This window comes from Harpia harpyja, chromosome 10 (genome assembly GCF_026419915.1).
Source record: "Harpia harpyja isolate bHarHar1 chromosome 10, bHarHar1 primary haplotype, whole genome shotgun sequence".
Lineage (NCBI taxonomy): Eukaryota > Metazoa > Chordata > Aves > Accipitriformes > Accipitridae > Harpia > Harpia harpyja.
In genome coordinates this window covers 5,055,245-5,073,443 of record NC_068949.1, presented here as the reverse complement: position 1 = coordinate 5,073,443, position 18,199 = coordinate 5,055,245, and the positions used below count along the sequence as shown (strand labels likewise).

Here is an 18,199-nt window from a genome sequence, read left to right as displayed (position 1 = left end):
AGGAAAGCATTTGCCCCAGAAAGCATTGCAGGAAAGAAAACCTTCACAAGCTGGTGAGCTGCAACTGGAAGGTCGAGGTGTCCTTGCGTGGGAATTGCAGGTGTCACCCAGGCTCTGTCTGACCCTGGTGCAAGCCTGCAGCTGCACCTCCCCAAGGGCTGGCCCTGCTCCGGAGTCTTTGGGATGCTTCCCGCAGCAGAAGGAAGAATGTCTGCCCAAGGAAGCTGCAGCACCCACGTGCACCGGAGTAAGGCTCCTTCTGGCACTCGCAGACCCGGGCACCAGCAGCTGCAGCAAGGCAGGGTGGATCAGCAAATCCGCTCCTCACTGCCAAGATGCCTATCTCGCAGCCGCTCCCAGCCAGGACTGCTTCAGCCTCTGCAGTTTCTGTTCCCATCCACCTACTCCAAAACAAGAGTTCAGGTGAAGCACCACGGCAGCTCCTCATGAACGAAGCCCCGAGTGCTGATGCAGCGGAAAACAGCCGGCAGCGGGGAGCCAGCTCGACGCGCGTTCCCACGCCAGGCACTTGCAAGAGCTGGTGGGACCCGGCAAGGTCCGTGAGGGCATAAGCATCTTGCTGGGTCACCTTCACCGTAAGCATCCTGCCCGAAGGTGCAGCGCTGTGCTGTCTTCTCCACCGGTGGTGGGGGCCAAGGTGGGGTGCCAGCACCCAGCGTGCCAGGGCTCCTGCTCCAGCATGTGTAAAACGCTGGGTAGCCATCACCTCTTTCCCCTAAAAGTCTTTAGTTTTCCTTCTGGTGAGCTTTCCAGGTGGGAAACAGTCCCTGATGCCACGCAGTGCCCCGACGTGCCGCACCAGCGCCTCTGGCAGAGAACGTGGCTGCTCAGCTCACGTCTGCCACCCACCGCACCTGCCTGCAGCACAGGGCATCCCAAAAAATGGGATTCCTGCAGCACAGAGAGAAACCTGTTTCCAACAAAGCTTTATTCTGTTGTCAAACAGCGCATTTGTTAGCAAACGGAGAGACTCAGAGAGGGTTTCAAAGCGGTTAGGACCTGCAGGCAGGCAAATCCCCTGCGTGCCTTTCCGGCTGCAGCTGCTGGGATGGGGAGAGGGAAGCGCTGGAGGCACTGGGCGAGCTTCCCCAGAAAAGCCGGGAAAGGGGCCGAGCCGCGGCTGGCAATAAAGCCCGAGTCCCGTGCTCAGGAAGTTACATCCGCGGTGGGGGCATTGGTGCTGGCTTCTCCTTTATCCCTCTGCCTGCGGCCAGACTATCTTGAAGTTGCTCTCGCTGAAGCCAATGCCGGATTAATCAAATCCTGCAGCGGGCCAGGGTGTCCCCGGCCCATTGCAGAGGCACACGCTGTTTCCTCCAGCTACGTAGTGTGAAAATTCGGCGTGCTGCCGGGGATGCTCTGCCCGGGCACGCTGCCTGGTACGGCTATTGCTCAGGTCTGACGCTGTTTTGGTATGACTAATGTTTATGTTTTTCTAGTGGCAATTTTTTCCCCATTTTACAACAAAAGTAGAAGCAAGAGAAAAAAACCGAACACACCTTTTGAGTAACAGTGTCTACCACAAGGTTTTATCTCCTTGCCATGGGCTGAGTCATGCTGGAGCCTGACCCATGGCTTCTTTTGGATAAGCAATGCCAGGGTGCTGCGTTCGGACGGAGGATGCTGTGAGGGCACCCATGTGCCCCAGGGCATCGCAGGGTCCTCCGGCGTGGCTGAAGGAGGTTGGTCCCGGGGATGGTTGCTCTGGCCGTGCTGCCCCCAGGAGGATGGGGGGAAGCCAGCCGGAGGGTTTCCCACCACCCACTGGGTGCTCCCGTGCCTCCACCTCTCCGCAAGGACTCTTGGCCATGTCACGGGAACATCCTCCAAAACCCTCCAGATGAACTTTCTAATTTACAGACATTAAAAAAAAAAATCAAACAAAAACCATAAACATCCCTTTTTTCTTTTAATCAGCACTGATAATGAAACAAACAGAAAGATAAATTCCCCCGATCCCAAGCCGAGGATAAAATTGCAGCAGAAATAAGGCTCCTCCTGACACGTGTCCAGCTGAAAACGCGGCAGCCTCGCAAGTCCGTGGCTGTCTCAAAAGGCTGGTGGGGAAGGAGGGCTCCATCAGCGGCAGGGAGCCTCTCTCCTTCCTGTTTTGCAAAGAAAAATGGAGTACAAGGCTGGCCGGTGACCCTGTTTTGTCTCACGGTGGATAAGGTACTTTACCATCCACTCCCAGAGAGGATGTTCAGTCAAAGATGCAGAAACAGGTTGATGTTGCAGAGCTTGAACTCCTGGCAATAAGTTAAATCCTTGGGGAAGTTTGCAGGTGCGGGTCATCCTTCCTTCCCTGCATCCCCAATTTTTAGCTAGTCCGTAAAACGTGAGCAGTACAGAGACATGCTCTTCTCCATAGAAATAAGTAGTTAAAAACTGAAATCCTGGCAAAAGAGGTTCACTTCCAGCCCCAGGGCAGAGCCGGGACAGGAGGCAAGGGCAGGGCTCCTGCACTCGGCTTCATTTTTTAAGACTTTGCTGCCCGTGGCCATGCTGCCCTCCCGGGGGTCTTGGCTGGGCGAGGATGGCGTGGTGGCTGCCTGGCCTCTCCCGGCTGCGGCTGGGGCGTGTGGTTTCCTCCTGGGTCTTTAGGCTTTCAAGGAATTTGGTGAGTCGGGAACAGGATCTGGAAAAGGACAGACCGGGGGTATTAGTCCAGCTTGCAGCTGCAGTGATATGCCTCGGGAAGTGGCCAAACTCTGCTTTTTGCACTTTTTTTGCACTTTTAAAACAGAGGCTTTGGGTCCTTCCCGTCTTCAAAGGTCTGGGACTTGATGTCCCACATAATACAAAATTTGCAGCTGGTATTTAAAGCCCTCTTTCCCGTTCACCACCACCCCCTCTGCCGCTGCCCCTTTCCTTCCCACCCCTCCCGCAGTGGTCCCCATGAGGGCTCAGCATCACCGGTCGCTCACCCAGCGTTGGGAAGAAGCAGTCCCCGGGGCCGGGGGGGGACAGGGGGGTGCCAGGCTCGGAGAGCAGATGCCGGCCAGACTCGGAGGGCTGCCGGCTGGCCATGTAGGAGAGCTGGGGTCGGGGCCGCGGCTCCGTGCTCGCCGAGGGGACTGCCTCGAAGACGGGGTTTTCGATGCCCTGGGCGCTGCTGCGGGAGAGGAGAGAGTGTGAGGGGTGGGGATTTGCATTTTTATTTCAGGAGCTTTTTTTATCCCTAGGGTTTTGGCTGAGTGCTGGGAACAACCAAGCAGGACAGGGAGCAGGTTCAGGTGGTGGCACCTCAGCTGAGAGCAAGCGGGGAGTCCGGCGCAGGGGGGAAAGCTTAGCCAAAAGGCACCGTGGTTTCGAGCTCTCCTGGGGCATGGGGAGATGCATGCCTTGGCACAGGCAAAAAGAAAGGAGACACTTCCCACTCAGAGGAAGGGAAGAGAAACAGCGGCTGCCCGGAGAGGGACAGGACCCCAGGCGTGGGTGCCACCAGCATCCCCTTCGCTCTGCTGGGCTGAGGGCACACGCTGGCTTCAAGGGGAGGGGAGGAGAGGACAAAGACCCTTGTGGGGTCCGGGATGTGGGCAGAGGGGGTGCGAGGAGCTTGGGGAAAGCTGGAAGCACGTGGGTTTCCTCACCTGTCCATCCTGACAAGCTCATGGGCACCTGCCAAAGACAAAACGGTTGGTGTGAGTGCTGGCAGCGTGAAGCCCAGTGTCAAACCCAGACCCTGCCACACTGTGGCAGGATATCGCGTCCCAGCTAGAGAATCTGGTTGCAAAAGTACGTCACGTAGATGCTCACGTACCCAAGAGTCGGGCCACGGAAGAACATCAAAACAGTGCTGTTTTCTGGTGTCCAGTTCCTCCTCTTCCTCTGCATTCCTCCCTCCCTTTCCCCCTTCTTTAACATCAGCCTCTTCTTTGCTCCCAAACCTCCTTCTCCGCATCCCTGCCATCTCCTGCCTTGTTCACTCCCCAGCCCAGCCTCCTCCCAGATTGAAACCATAAGCTCCGAAGAAGGGGGAAGGAGGTGATTCTGCCGGTGCGGGGCAAGGCAAGGTGCAGCTGCGATGCCGGGGCTGCAGCCCGGCCCCGCTCGTGCCCAGACGCACCCACCACCCACCTGTGACACCCTCCCAGGGCTCTGCAAAACCCTGCCCTAGCGTTTGGCTGCCCCTGTGTTTGTCCGTGCAGCACCATGTTATTTATTTCCTCATCCCCTTTGCCACAGCAGATCCCACAGCCCGTGTTACTCGGGCGTGCTAGACGGCTGTACAGCGAGCATCCCGAGCCCAGGCGCACAAGTTTTGGCCCAGACTGTGCCGATGGAAAGCGCCCAGTGGAAATAACCTGTAGCTAACCTGGTCTGAGACACCCCAGGAGCAAATCCCCTCTGGGTTTTGCCTTCCCTTTTGGGTTAAATAGCATCCAGGTGACAATTTGCAGCACGGGGTGGGGGAGCTGCACCCCAGCCACGGCAAAATGGATGCGTGAAGGCATGCGGCCAGTCTTTTCGGCTGGGGACGGATGTCGAAAGTGCAATTCCCGTTCTCGTGGCTGGCGTTGTGCCCACTGCTGCTGCAAAAAAAACCACTTCTCCAAAGGGTTTGCTCAGAGCGGCACAGCCGCCCACCAAGCTCGGTGAGAGAAACCACAGGGCCCCCGGCTTGCCCAAGGCCTGATGAAACGGCTCTGCCGGTTAAGGTGGTGCCCCTTTCTGCTTAATTACTGAAATCACTGCAAGCCAGGCATGGGCAGGAGCTGGCAGCCGGCTTCATCTCAGCACTGCCTGATTTTCTAGGGCTGGGGCAGTGGGGGGACACCTGGCTTGCTGCAGTCCTATTGCCATAGACTTATAAGGGCTTTTTTTAAAGACAGGGGGAGAAAAAGCACAAATAAGGCTTTTTCAGTCACTTAGGAGGTAAAGCTTCTATTTCAGCTGTGTGGTGGAGGGAGGGATGAGTAAATGAGCCAGCTCTCGCAGTGGATGGGGAGGAAAGGGCTCAGCGGGGAGGGGGCCTGGCAGCATCTTTGCTGCCTCAGTGCCCCCAGCACGCTCCCGGGGTGTCTTGCGGACCGCGTGTGTCCCCCTCCTACCCCACACTCCTTGCCGGCAGCCTGCAGGCATGCCCGCCCCTTCCCAGGACACTTTTGGAGGAGGCACCTGGCAGGGACCTGTCTTTGGGCCACCTTCCACGGTACCCGTGGGACTCGGGAGAGCCAAACCAGCCGACCCCAGCGGAACATGTCCCGTCCCATAAAGGCCATGCTGACGCAGCCCGGGAGGCGAGATGGGTGTCCCCGCCGGTGGCTGGCGAGGGGAGGGTACGTACGTCTGCTGCTGACGGCTTGTCTCTGCTTGTAAATCAGGAGCAAGATGAGGGGCAGGCAGAGGATGCCCACGATGCAGGCGCCCGTTGCCAGCGCGGCAGCTGTGATATCTGCAACAGAAGAGAGCAGAGCTGGAGTGGGCAGTAGGGAGGGTTCGCTTTGCTTTTCCTCGGTTTCCTCAAGCCGTACCAGAAGCACAGGGCAACGCCGGCGTTGCCCCACACCTGATGCGATGCGGCTCCGGCACGCGCGGGCGGTCCGCTCCTAGAGGGATTCGCGCTGGGATGCCGTGCTGGTTGCGGAGATAAGCTCTGAGGCATCGGTTTAGGACCTTGACCAAAGTCCTTCATTGCTGGAGGACATCCCAAGGTCTTTCTTTGGTCTTCTAGATATGAGGAGAGAAGCAGGGGCCCTGATAAAGCCCTCTGAAGTCAGCAGAAAGGCTCCCAGCGATTTCAAAGTGTGCTGACTCCAACCCACAGCTGGCTCGTCAAAATCAGGCTGCTTCAAAGTACTCGGGAATCAAAGGGCTCGTTACGCAAGGCCTCTGCTAACGAACGTGCCCCTGGAGAACACTACCCATGGAGGCTCCCCAGAAAGGCTGGCAGCCTGTGGGCACTTTTGTGGCCATCAGGGTCCATGTGGGATGGCTTGTGGCAGGTCAAGGGCTGCCTAAATCAAGGGCAGGTTCAGCTCAAGCCCTCCTCTCCTGCACATCCATCTGGGGAAGCAGCATCTTGCTCTGGGTGTGGTGTTTTGAGGGCGGATTTTTTTTTTTCCCCTTTTCTTCTTTGCCTGGCAGGACAGGGTGTTCCAGCACTTGAGACTGAGGCTTTGAGACAGAAAGCACTACTCATCGGGAGCAGGGGGCAGTTTCCTATGGCCCCAGCCATGCTGCAAACCAATTTTAGCAAAATCTGCCCGTTTAGCAGCCTGCAAACAGGGATAGACAGAGCGACCCACTGAGAAACCACCTGCATAGCGAACTGTGGGCACCTCCAGCGTCTAGACACAGCGCTGAGGGAGCCTCATGTTGTCTGAGCGCTCAATCAAGATTTGGGTTTCTCCTGCTAGAGCATCGCTGCTCGGGACAAGGTGGCATGGGCTTAGGATGGCGGCAGGGTGTTGCAAGAGGTTCCTGCAACTCTTTCCCTTTCTGTCCCTTCCCATCTGCTCATGGCAGTGGCTGCTAAATCCCTGATCATGTTTTGGCGGGGGGGGGGGGGGGGGGCTCAGGTGCTTTATAACCACAGGGTGAATGATCTCCAGGGGCTTCAGGACAGTCATGTCCAGGTGACGGGCCAAAGGAGGCTCTCCTCAGCCTGATGACGTGCCTGTCAGATGCAGCCTGTGGGGACAACCTCAGAAATCAGCCTCCTGACACCTGACCGTGAGGTTGCATCGGGACACTGGTGTGTTTATAGCAAGCAGCGGTCCCTGGGGAAATAAATACACGGGCCAGGATGGCGAGCAGTGCATTGGAGAAAGAGGTTTTTTCCCTTTACCTTTGCTGGTGGTAGTATGAAATGTGCAGTTTTGAAGCCCTCCTCTGCCTGCAGAGGAGAAGAGAAAAGCGTGTTAGATCTCAAAGGAGTCGCTCAGGTACCACAGAGCTCCCGCACCTGCTAGCTGTGCTTGCCTTTGCTCACCAGTATTGAGAAAATCAGCCCAGAGCATCCCAAATGCGAGAGTTTAATCCTGGAAAGCTTACACTGAAATTCCTGCTGCAAGACCCCTTTTCCCTTGCGGCAGCAGAGCCTGTCCCTGGCCGTGCAGGCTCTTTTTTTTTTTGGTCTAAAAGAAAAATTGTCTATCCTTATGTGGCAAATCAAGGACAGGAGATGCCTTTCCCTCCATCTCGGGCCTCCCTGGGCAGCTCTCCCCCTCTGGGCTGCTGCCTCAAGGTTATCTACAAGCCCTGCATCCCTAGCAATGCTTGCAGCCCTCACTCAGGCTTGAACCACCAGCCAGCTCCTTTTATGTTGAGGTTTGTTTTCCTCTCTTCCAGAAAGAGGTTGAAGAAGATCAGTGAAACTATGTAGCATGGATTTTATTGCATTCCAGCCTCTTGATTTATTTTTTTCTTTCTTTTTTTTTTTTTTTTTAAATGTTCCAATGCTCTCTGGCCCTAATTCAAACCTTCAACATCTGCTGCTCTTCGACTCTTGCAACACAGCTTGGGCTTTCAGCATCAGCTTGCCCTGCCTCCCCAGCCCTGATGCTGCACCCCCCCACCAGCCCTCATCTGCTGCCTTGCCCCGACGCACCCTGGCATGGATGCGGGGCTGGCAGGGGCCCCCCTCGACCCCCTCACCTTGCTGGATCTGCAGCTCCACGAAGCCATGAGCGACCTGCAAGGTGTGGGGCTTGCCGTGCTCCCGCCTGGCCTCCACCGCGTAGCAGCAGTAATTCCCGCTGTCCTGCAGCGTCAGGTTCATCACCACGATGTGAAAGGCACCGTGGTGGTCGGGGACAAACTCCACCCCGTGATGATTAGCTTGCCCCCCGAGGGCGGATTTTTGGGTGCCGTTGCCCAGTGGCTCGTGGTGCTTGCCCGGGTCGTGGTGCAGCTCCTTCTCGGTGACGTTGCGGATGTGCTTCTTCTCCGAGCAGCTCTGGTCGCCGTTGCTGCTGAAGTACCAGGTTTTGTAGAGCAGGTCGTGGCGGTCGGCGAGGGGACCGGTGATCCGGCAGGTCAGGGTGACGTTCTGGCCCTCGGGGCAGATGCAGAGCGAGTACGGGGTGGTGATCAGGAAAGCTGCTGGCCCTTCTGCCGGGGAGAAAGCACGGTGGCTGAGTCAGACCCTACAGTTCTGGCCTTAACCTGAGTTCGTAGCAAAATGGGGATCCCTCCCCAAACAAGCACTGCAAACCCCACCACCGAGGTTGCCAGAGGAATGGCTAGGAGTTGCAGAGAGCAATCGGAGAGCATCAACACCAGCCTGCAGGCAGAGGGGAAAAAGGACTTCACCCCTGCCCTTAGGGCAGGAAAAACTCATGAGCTCCCAATATCCCACGACAAGGGAGATGGGAAGCGTGGCATGAGCCCTTCGCTTGCTCTATAGCAACATCCCAGCAGGACTGGGAGCTCAACTTCACCCTAGAAATAAACCCTGGAGGAGAGGCATGCTTTAAATATAGCTGAGCATAGCTTTTAATAGCAGTGGAGAGGGAGAAGTTTGCCCAGAGCTGGCAGAGGTGTGGGGCAGAGAGGTGGGGGGCTGCTACGGGGCACCAGACCTCTGCAAAGCATGCAGAGGATGAGAAGAGAAGCGGGGCAGCGGGGTATGACTCGTGAATGAGGAAATGCAAGTGCTGCTGAGCCAGCTGCAAAAAAAGAAAGGGAAAAAAAATAAAAAGAAAATAGCTAGGAGGAGCCCGTGCCCCCCGAGATCAGGCGGGGAGTGCGTCCCACCCTGTTTGTTTTTCAGCCCCTGGGGAGGAGAGGGGGGAACTGGCCGATGCCGACTGCGAGGAGCTGCTTGAAAATGAAAACAATGTTCAGAAAGAAATCCCTGACCGCTGCCGGCTGCGAAACGTGGGCGGGAGGCCTGGCAGAGGCACAGGAGCGAGGGGCGTACTGCGGCATTACTGGTCCCATCCCAGCACACCAGTGGAGGGTACTGGTGGGTAAGGGGAGCCGTGCATGAGAGGAGAGGAAAGACCAAAGACTGGTGCTCTGGCTCCGCCACCACTTTGTGTTTGCAGAATTGCAAATGACACCTTTGAAAGCTGAAGAATAAGGAGATTCTAGGTTCATTTTCTTTAAATTATTGAGAAAAAAAGAGGTTCCCGGGGCTGGTTTGCAACAGAGAAGACGGTATGAGGACAAGACGTTCTTTTATTTTGCTAACATCCTGTTGTGCCATTAGCCCCGCCGCCGTTTCGCTTTGAGGTTTTTCATTTGCTATATCGAGCGGGCGTCAATCACAGGCGGGGTGTGCTGCGCCTGCCTGGAGCCATCCAGCCGGGTGAGAGGCTCCCCATTGCATCCTCCTCCGTGCGGGGTCACTGTGTCACCGCCCCGGCGTGGGGCTCCGCTTGAGAGAGCAAAAGCGAAAATGTCCTCCGTGCCTTCCACCCCTCGTGGTTATTTATGGCTTTTAGGACGATGGTGACCTCTGAGCCCCGTAAGAACAGCCATGAAGCCCCCCAGGTCCCAGCAGCCTGCTTGAGGGTGCTTTGCAGGGAGAGGGGGGGTTTGGGGAAGGGATCTACCCCATCGGACCCCCCCTCCCAGTCTGCAGCACGCAGTGCCAAGGAGTCCCGCAGAGCCAGGGACGGCGTGACCTTTGCCGAACCGCTCCGGTTAATCGCTGCGGCATCCCACAGGCGCTTCAGCCTGCTCCCCACAGCGGGTGCAGCAGCACATCCCCGGGGCTGCTCTGGAGCAGAGGTTTGCGTGGCCTGAGCTCAACGCTGCCTCGTTTAGATTTGTTTTCGAGGCCTGACTGCTCCTCATCCTCAGATGCTGCTGGGGCCGGGGCGCTCGGCCGGGCTGGCTGGGTTTTGGCAGGCAGCGGAACGGGTCCCCCATGTCCTCGCCAGCACGTCGAGCACAAAAGGCACCTCAGATGTGTTTCTCAATACCTGCCGCAACGGGAAGTGCCCCATTCACATCGGGGCTCCCCCGGGAGCCAGGGGAAGGGAAGCCAGGACTCTATTGGAGGAAGCCGCACTTCCAACACCTTGCAAAAGTATCTACGGGAGTCTTTGTTTTCCACCACCACTACCCCCCCAAATAAAACGGGGGCCGTCCCGCTCATCCCCGCGCAGTTTGCAAAGCTCTGCCTTACTAAACCATCCAGCCTCCGCCCCCAGGGCTTGATGGGAACCGTCTGGATGGAAAGTCAACACAGCCCACGCTTTCGGCAGCAGCGCCCAGCCGCGGGGAGGGGCAGAGGTTACCACGTGTGCGAAGCCTTCGGCATTACCAACTTCCCTTCTTTCTCCCGAGCAGGGAAAGGCTTCCAAAAGCCATCAAGTGGAGGAGAAAACAGCTGGGGAGTAGAGCTGGCAAGGCATGGTGTGCCCTATAGCAGCGCCAGGGAAGTTGTTGTTCCCTCCCCAAGATGTAACGAAGCTTTAAAGCTGTGCTAGGTGCCAGATGGTGCCCGGAGGAAATGTCTTCTGTCGGCGTCTTTACACTAAAGCTCAGGGATCTTAATCTCCCCCAGGCACTGTGGGCTTCTTCCATGCCCAGACCCCAGGTTTGGCTCCATCCCACCCCGGTCGGACCGTTCCCTTTGAAGTCAGTGCTGCTGGCAAATGCCAAAATAAAGCCAGATGCCCGTCTCCGCACATCTCCAGCTGAGAGAGCCTGGACCCGTCGAGGTCCGAGCCAAGAGCTGTCATCTTGTCACCATCTGGTAAAGACAGAGGAGGTCTCAAGTGGGTGCCAAAAGTGCCCCTCTTCCTCTTTGGCACCTCGGTATCTTCGGCTCTGACCTGTGGCATCGCATTGGTGCGGCACAGAGCCCAGTGCAGCGCTGGTACATCCCCGGTGCCGGCACCACTGCCTACCTTGAAACCTGGGAGCTCTCCTTTCAGAGAAAACAAAATGCAAAAAAGTGCTAATGCTGAGGAGGCTGTGTTGCTTTGCCAGCCAACAGCTTAAATAAAACAGGATTTCATGCCAAATTCTGGGTCGGTGACCAAAAGCCTCTCCTGGCTGCTTCTCCTAACTTTGGTCCCCCACTCTGGCAAGCAGGTGTTTGATTTACACTCCTGTGACTTACAGAAGTGATTTCCACATCATGCCACCTCTTTCTCCTCCAGGGAAATCTGGGTGGGAGGGCTGCAGGCTTTGGAGGGGCTCACCCGCCGCAGCAGAAGGGCTGCCAGAGAGAGAGAGCGGCTGCTCAGTGCTCGAGCGAGGAACCTGGCTTTAATTCTTTTTCTGGGAGCTTTTGTAACAGCCTGACATGAAAGTGCCACAAGCCCCATCACCACTGTGCTGTCATTATGCTTCAGAGTTATCAGCCAGGTGAGATGTGCAGGGGCATCCATACCTCAGCCCAAGTACTTACAGCAGGAAAGAAAAAGGAGAGAAAAAATTTACTGAAGATGCCAGAGGTGCCTGTGTTAATGGTCCTCATTCCTGCATCCCGAGGAGCCAAATGGCTTTTCAGCAGCAGGGCTGCTCCCTGGGTACCCATCATCCAGGCCGTGGGGAAAGCAGCCTGGAGCTGCTGCAGCCACCGGAGGGTCCTGCCTTGCTCCTCTCCCAGCACAGCCCTGGCTCGGGGACAGGGTCACAACGCCAGCTTTGCGCTTGGGATGTGATTTTGGAAAGCCCAGCTTAGCTGCCATCCCTTGGGTGGAGAGGAGCCACTTCCTCATCCAGCTAGCTGCCAGCATCCCCAAACTACGTAGGAGCTGGATGTCTCCAAGGGCGCTACTTCTCCATCAAGCCCTGCTAAAATTAGCTGGGGGTTCAGAAAGTTTTGGCAAGCGCGTTTTTGCACAAAGCTCAGTTCCTCTGGCACCAGGCTCACGTTGAACATCGGCGTCCGAGCTTGTTGCGTTGCAGAAGGCCTGCTGTTCAGTCCCAGCACCCCAGATGCATAAATGGAATAATCCAAAGCCCCACAGAAATGCTGGGAATCATTCCCTGATGTTGAGAGTCTCGGATGAGAAACAAAGCATGCTTCAATCCACACCAGCCTTGCTGTCCCAGAGGAGAGAGAAGAAGGGACTCCCTGCCCCGCTGCAGCAGGGCATCATTTCTTCCCGGAGATGCGATGGCAGAAATCCTGGAAGCGGTCACTTTGTCATCCCAGGACAGAGGGAAAAGCCAAGCCCGATAGGATGCTTGTCCTCCACCTGTGCAGGGCAGGGGGGGACCGTGGTCCTTCCCAGCTTTGTTCTCTGACCCTTTGGCCACAGACGAACTGCGGTTTTAATTGCCACTGCCCCTGTTTCACTGCCTGGCCCTGGAGCCCCAGTGTGGAAACACTGCCTGCCAGGGCTGGTGCAGAGTCAGGCATGAAGCAGCCCCCTCCCAGAGCATCCCCCCGCCACACCGGTGAGCGGCCGGCGAGCTTCCAGCTCTGGGAAGCACTTGCTCAGAGAAGGGAACGCACACGGCGGTCCTGGCCCGGCCGGCTGCCCACCCGGAGAAGCTGCCTGGCACGTCCCAGCAATTACAGTGGAGCGGAGCATCCACAGAGAGCATCCCAGCCCTGCTTGCACAAACCGCCTCTCTCCGCTCCTTTCACCGCGGTGCAGCCAGGGACCTCCGCAGTGCCGGGGCAAAGTGCCATGCGGGGACGAAGGGTGGCTTTTCCAGCTTGGGATCCCCACCAAGGAGCTGGCAGGGACAAGGGGTGCTGCTTTCCTTCCACGCACTTTAGATCAAAGCGAAGGAGGAAAGAGGAAAACACAATCCCAGAGTTTGAAAACAGCAGCTCCCCTGTGGCCCCTTTCCCCGGACGCAACCAGCATCGCGTGAAAAGCTGGCTTGATCCCTGCCCCCCCCCCCAAAATCACAGAGTGAGAAAGTAAATAACCCCCAAAATACCCCAAATTCCTTGTGCCGAGGCACAGCTCCGGCTGGGCGAACGCTCTGCCCCAGCGAGGAGAGTTTCTCTGAGCGGGGAGGAGAGGAAAGCAAGCTGGAGCTTACCGTGGGAAGCGAGCAGACAGAGCGCGGCCAGCAGCAACCCAGGCCGGGGGGACGTCACCTCCATCGCGGCTGGGGTGACCGAAGGGAGTTCACCTCCACAGAGCCACCCGTACGCTCTGAGCAGCCCCGCAGCGGCAGCCGGACTTGCACACACACAGGAAATTTCATTGAGATATTACGTGCAGCGATGGAGAGAACTGCGAGCACCCCCAGGAGGTGAGATGCAGCAGGGAGCTGTGGGTGGCCAGGAGGGGAGCAGCGGCACCCCAACGGGGCACCCTGCGGATGGGTGACACTTCAGTCCCTACCCATTTGGGCAGCAGCGGGTGCATCTGCTGGGTTTTTTTCCCCTTACAGCATTGCAGGGGGTAGCTTGGAGCAAGCTGGTACCCCTGCGTGTGTTTTCGGGGTGCACAGGAGGTAGCTGAGGAGGATGCTCGCCGTACCGGGGGACGTGTGGGTGCTGAGCCGTGAGGGGCTGGGGTGCTGGTCGCCACCCCTTCTCCGGCAGGAGCCGATCCCTTGGGGCTTGCTTGGTTAAAGTGCACTTTGCTTGTAATTATTGTTTTTCCCATGTTTGTGAGGACCTGGCGGGCGGAAACCCTCCTGAGGCAGGTACAGGGAAGTGTAACTCAAAGCGGTGCCAGCTCAGGGAAGGGAATGGAGCTTTCCCCCCCCAAAAAAGGGGAGCAAAGCATCCCCCTCCCACAGCCCATTTACACAGGGGGAGGCCTTTACTCTGCCCTCAAATAGCAAAGTGGCACCGTGGGCATAACTCCTCCTGGAGCCTCGCTTCAAATTCAAAAGGCATCAGAAAAAATCTCTGGCTGCAGCTGAGGGCCACCTCATTTCAACACGGTGTTCCCTGGAAAGTGGAGCCTGGAGACAGGTGGAGGTTTGGAAACGGCAGGAAAATTTGCTCTGAATTTGGAGCATGCAGTGTAATAGAAAAGGAGCTAATTGCACTGTGGCTTTGTGGTTTTTACAGCAAACGGGGCTGTGGTGCTCTCGTCAAAAATGTAACCCTTGCCTGGCTGGAAGAAATTTGTGGCTGGGGAAGGTGTAGGCACAAAGTCCAGAGACTTCAAGAAAATGGTTTATCGTCCGGAGACCCCCATCTCTGAGCTAAGCCCTTAGGCAGGGTGGCATGCTTTTGTCACCTCTCTGTCCCCAGGTGTGCCCCCATGGTGACACACCCAGAAGACAGCCTTCAGTAAGAACATCCAAGTGCCTGTGCAAGGCCAGGTACAGCTGGAAGAGTGTCAGGACAGGCTGAGCCTGACTGGTGGTGAAATTGTGGTCAGCAGGTAGGTGATGGGACCCACGGGAGGTCAGTCCGGTGTGTCCGAGATGCTCATTTTTGTTCCTGCCCAGAGACACGGCAGCATCATGTCCAGGTATTTTCCATCCTACCATGTTGCCACCCTCAGTAATAACAACCCCAACGTCAAGGTGAGGACTCACACATGCCTCCTCCAAAGGCAGCAAGGCACGATGGGGTTCAGCCTCCGGCTTTCCCTCTGCCACAGTGTGACCAGCAACAGTAAAAACTGGGTGAAAAGGAGAGGGATCCCACAGAGACATGCTTTGCTTGGGAACAAGGATGTGATTTAATCTCTGTACCTTTATCTCTGTACCCAACCGTTACCTGGAGATGCATCTGCAGCCATGGCTCATTTCATTTTGAGCCCTGCATCTGTTTTGTGTCTTTTGGCAGGGTTGAGCCCACATTGGTCATTGACCTTGACAGGTCCAGCCTTCCCCAGCCAGCTCCAGAGGCTGCAGAGCCGATCTTTCTACGGTGCTTAACACGATGTCCCCATGTCCCACAGGCCACCACCACAGTGTACGTCACCATCCTGGACGAGAACGACAATGCTCCCGCTTTCCAGCAGCAGCTGTACGAGGTGACCCTCGACGAAGGTCCCGCCACGCTCAACGCCAGCCTCGTCACCGTGCAGGCCCTGGACCGCGACGAGGGATCCAACGGCACGGTTGCGTACGGCATCACCGAAGGCAATATCTTGGGTACCTTCCACATCAACAGCGCCACGGTCAGTAAGAATGCCAGCCCCATCCCGGCCGTGTCCCTGTCCCGCTCCCTTCACTCCCGGCCGCTCTCCCTTCGCCTTGCAGGGACAGATCCGCACAGTGAAGGAGCTGGACTACGAGATCAGCCACGGGCGCTACACCTTGATCATCACCGCCACCGACCAGTGCCCCATCGTCTCGCGCCGGCTGACATCAACCACCACGGTAGGGAGCTGCCAGTGGGGTTGCGACACTGCAGCCTCGTCGAGGTTGAGGAGTTCCCCCTCACACAAGCAGTTTCACATCTCCTTCCCAGTGGTCACCAGTCGCTTTTCCCAACTGCGGCCAGTTTGCCCAGTTGCCGTCACCCTGCTCCCTCATGGGCATTGCAAAATAGGGACATGGGCAAAGGACACTCCCGGGTTAATTAGCTCAATTATTTGGTCCTGCAAAGACACAAACAGAAGAAATTCCCAGAATTGCTTTTAAGTTGCATTATGTTTTCTTTAGATGTCCCCTTGGTCCTTCTTGCTTGAAGGGACAGTAGATAGTAAGGCATTGCTATAGCATTAATTTCTGCTTCATCTTTATCTTCTCAGATTATTTATCTACTTTTAAAATTCCTTTTTCATTCTTTGTATGGAGGTTATTTAAAGCCTCTAGTCATTTTTGTGTTGCTTTTCTCTATAGCTCTTCCATTTTTCCTGGACCACGGTGACCTGAACTCAGTGCACTGCTCGAAGTGTGGGGAGAGCAGACTAACAGCTCCAAAGCAAATGTTTTGCAGGAATTGAATACCCTGATTATTTTTGTGACCGAAACCAAAATTTGATCGGTTGTACAGCATACATTCTCCATGCCCACTTTGATTTTGGGGTCCGCAGGTGGAAGAGATCGGTTAGATCTTCTGCCTTGGCTCCCTATCATGGACCGTTATGCCTCACCCAGATATCGAGCCAAGCATTTTGGAGTCACCCGAAAGGACATAAGTTCTTGTGTGCAAAGGAAAAAAGAGAAACTGAAGGGGAGATATCAGTGTGGAAGATTTCCATGGATAAAATCTGTCCCCGCAAGTCTGGCAGTGCCGTGCTCCACGCTTGGGCTGAGAGGAAGCATTCAGATGTGCGCATCTGATACCGCTGGAGATGCCTTCCTGGCCCAGGAAAACTGCAGCGGAAACCTTAAGACCTGGGGTTTAACTGCCAGCAGGGAAGGCGGCAGCTGCCAACGTGCTGCAGGCAAAGGCAGAGCTTTCCCTGCTCTTAGCCCAAGCAGAGATGTGAACTTGGAAACCCCTTCAGCAACAAGTACTGAAGCTAGAAAGGATAGGAAACACCCTCCCTACATGGCCCATGGAGTTTGTGCCAGCACTGTATGAAAACATAGCTTTTAGGAGGAGGCTTAGTGATTATTTAAGATCCCAAGTGATGGGAAATCCATCACCCTGATAAGGCGTGCCAGTGTTTATTTTCTCCACTGCTAGGAAATGGAGCAGAGACTCAGATATACTCTTCTGTAGATTTAGCCAGGAACAAATGCCCATCTGATGGATTTTACTATCCTCTAACCCCGGAGGGCAGAAAGCTCCTCATATTTCAGTATCTCTCATGACCACCCGTACCACCAAATCTCAACCTTTTATTAGTCACTGGAGACTCTCGTCCTCAGGCAGCGTTTCTGCGCTGTGCAAGGTCCCTGAAGCCGAGCAACAGGATAACCCACTTTGCAATATAGTATAGTATAGAGCTATATAAACGTCTTCTATGTAGTGTGACTCAGCTAAAAAGCAAGACTCAAGTTTGTTGGATCCACAGCTTTGCCAGCAGCCCCGTGGTCTACTCTGCCCTAAAATTGTTGATGCTTTCCCCTTTTGAGATCTGTAGAATAGATTTCTAGCCAGCTAAGTGTGTTGTAGGAAGGGATACTAAGAGGGGAAACGTGCCAACAGTGGTGTTTTGTGTTGGACTAAGGACGCAAGCTGCAAATTTTTTCAAGTTTACTCAGCATTAGGAATGAAGCCCTTGGTGGAGGAAAAGGAGTGAGCAAGTGTGCAGCTGGCTGCAGAGATTGGTGGTCAAATCCATGTCTGTGGTTTTTGTCTATCCGGCTTGGGTATCAGGATGTGAATGTGGAGAACATCGGGCTTTTGCACTGACCTCTCCATCATGCTGTGTGGCCCAGAGGTTGAAAAGGGCCCCACCTGTGTGCGGCTGGAGTTTCATAGTGTTGCTGTAGGATGGGCATGATCAGGAATAACTGAGTTTGAATCTCTGAACTGTAAGCTGGATGTTCGGTGAACCCAGCAAAGCCAGAAATACAGGAGGTATTTTGCAATGTCACTTGTCCACGGCTTCCCATGCTCATGGCCAGAGGGCTGGTCTCCCCCTTCCATCCCTCTCTTCTCACCACCCTCCACCCTCTCACCCTGACCGCAGGTGCTGGTGAACCTCAATGACATCAACGACAACTGTCCCACCTTCCCGCGGCCCTACGAGGGTCCCTTCGACGTCACCGAAGGGCAGCCCGGCCCGCGCGTCTGGACCTTCCTGGCCCACGACGGCGACTCGGGACCCAGCGGGCAAGTGGAGTACAGCATCATCGCCGGGGACCCACTCGGTGAGCGGGGACGTGGGGGCATCACCTCTCCTTCTGGTTGCCCCATGGAGGAACCTGGCTTGCCGGAGCGCAGGCGGAAGCGTTTCAGAAAAGCCATCCTCCCTCCCAGCGCTTCTGCGAATTCAGCCTTTTGACACCAGGAAATCCTGTTTTGAGCAACAGGAAACTTAACCTGTTCGTGGCTGGCCAAGGGGGTGGCCGGGGCTTGTGCAAGGGAGGGGGGAAATCTGTTAAACAATAAAGGCAAAAAAATAAAAAAAGCAAAAAACAAGACCGCAGAAGTAGAAACCGAGAGCTGTAATTACACAGCCCCGTTGCCTCACCCCTGTGGGGTTTGCAGGGCATTTGGGGACCGAGTTGCTCTGCAACCCATGACAAAGCTGTAGCTCCAGCCCCACCAGCAGCCCAGAGCAGGTGGCATCCCTAACCAGGGCTGTCCCTCTGTGAATGGGTGGTGACTTTAGCCCAGGCAGAGCCCAGTCCCATCTCCCAGCTGACCCCGCTGCAAAGCTTTTCCAGAACAACCGGGACACAACCCCTCAGCTTGGGTGGGTCCGTGCCGTGTAGCCCACCCTGCTCTGGCCATCACAGGGCATGGGCAGGTGCCCGGAGGGCT

At 56.0% G+C, this 18,199-nt stretch overlaps 2 protein-coding genes across 4 annotated transcripts in view; one reads left to right on the top strand and one right to left on the bottom strand.

Annotated features, from left to right (window-relative positions):
• The window catches only part of CDH23 (cadherin related 23), a 214,173-nt gene that overhangs the window by 180,600 nt on the left and 15,374 nt on the right, over nt 1–18,199 (top strand). For all 3 annotated transcript variants that reach the window (XM_052798881.1, XM_052798877.1, XM_052798879.1), the window contains 3 exons: nt 14,769–14,990; nt 15,073–15,192; nt 17,403–17,583. In XM_052798881.1, coding sequence (XP_052654841.1) covers nt 14,769–14,990; nt 15,073–15,192; nt 17,403–17,583 — 523 coding nt within the window. The remainder of the gene's footprint in view (nt 1–14,768; nt 14,991–15,072; nt 15,193–17,402; nt 17,584–18,199) is intronic.
• VSIR (V-set immunoregulatory receptor) lies at nt 1,918–13,106 on the bottom strand. The gene is made up of 7 exons (XM_052798883.1): nt 12,937–13,106; nt 7,624–8,079; nt 6,815–6,862; nt 5,312–5,419; nt 3,615–3,642; nt 2,949–3,136; nt 1,918–2,659 (listed from the first exon to the last, which is right to left on the bottom strand). Exons 1-7 carry the CDS (start codon nt 12,998–13,000, stop codon nt 2,622–2,624), a joined length of 930 nt encoding a protein of 309 aa, XP_052654843.1. The 5' UTR covers nt 13,001–13,106; the 3' UTR covers nt 1,918–2,621.

Bases quoted from the DNA above. Each gene is read 5' to 3' on its own strand.
- VSIR (XM_052798883.1), bottom strand. From the start codon at position 13,000: ATGGAGGTGACGTCCCCCCGGCCTGGGTTGCTGCTGGCCGCGCTCTGT. The intron at 5,420-6,814 runs GTAAAGGGAAAA...CTTCTGTTGCAG, and splicing joins TCATACTACCACCAGCAAAG to ATATCACAGCTGCCGCGCTG. The intron at 2,660-2,948 runs GTGAGCGACCGG...GTCCTTTTCCAG, and splicing joins CTGCTTCTTCCCAACGCTGG to ATCCTGTTCCCGACTCACCA.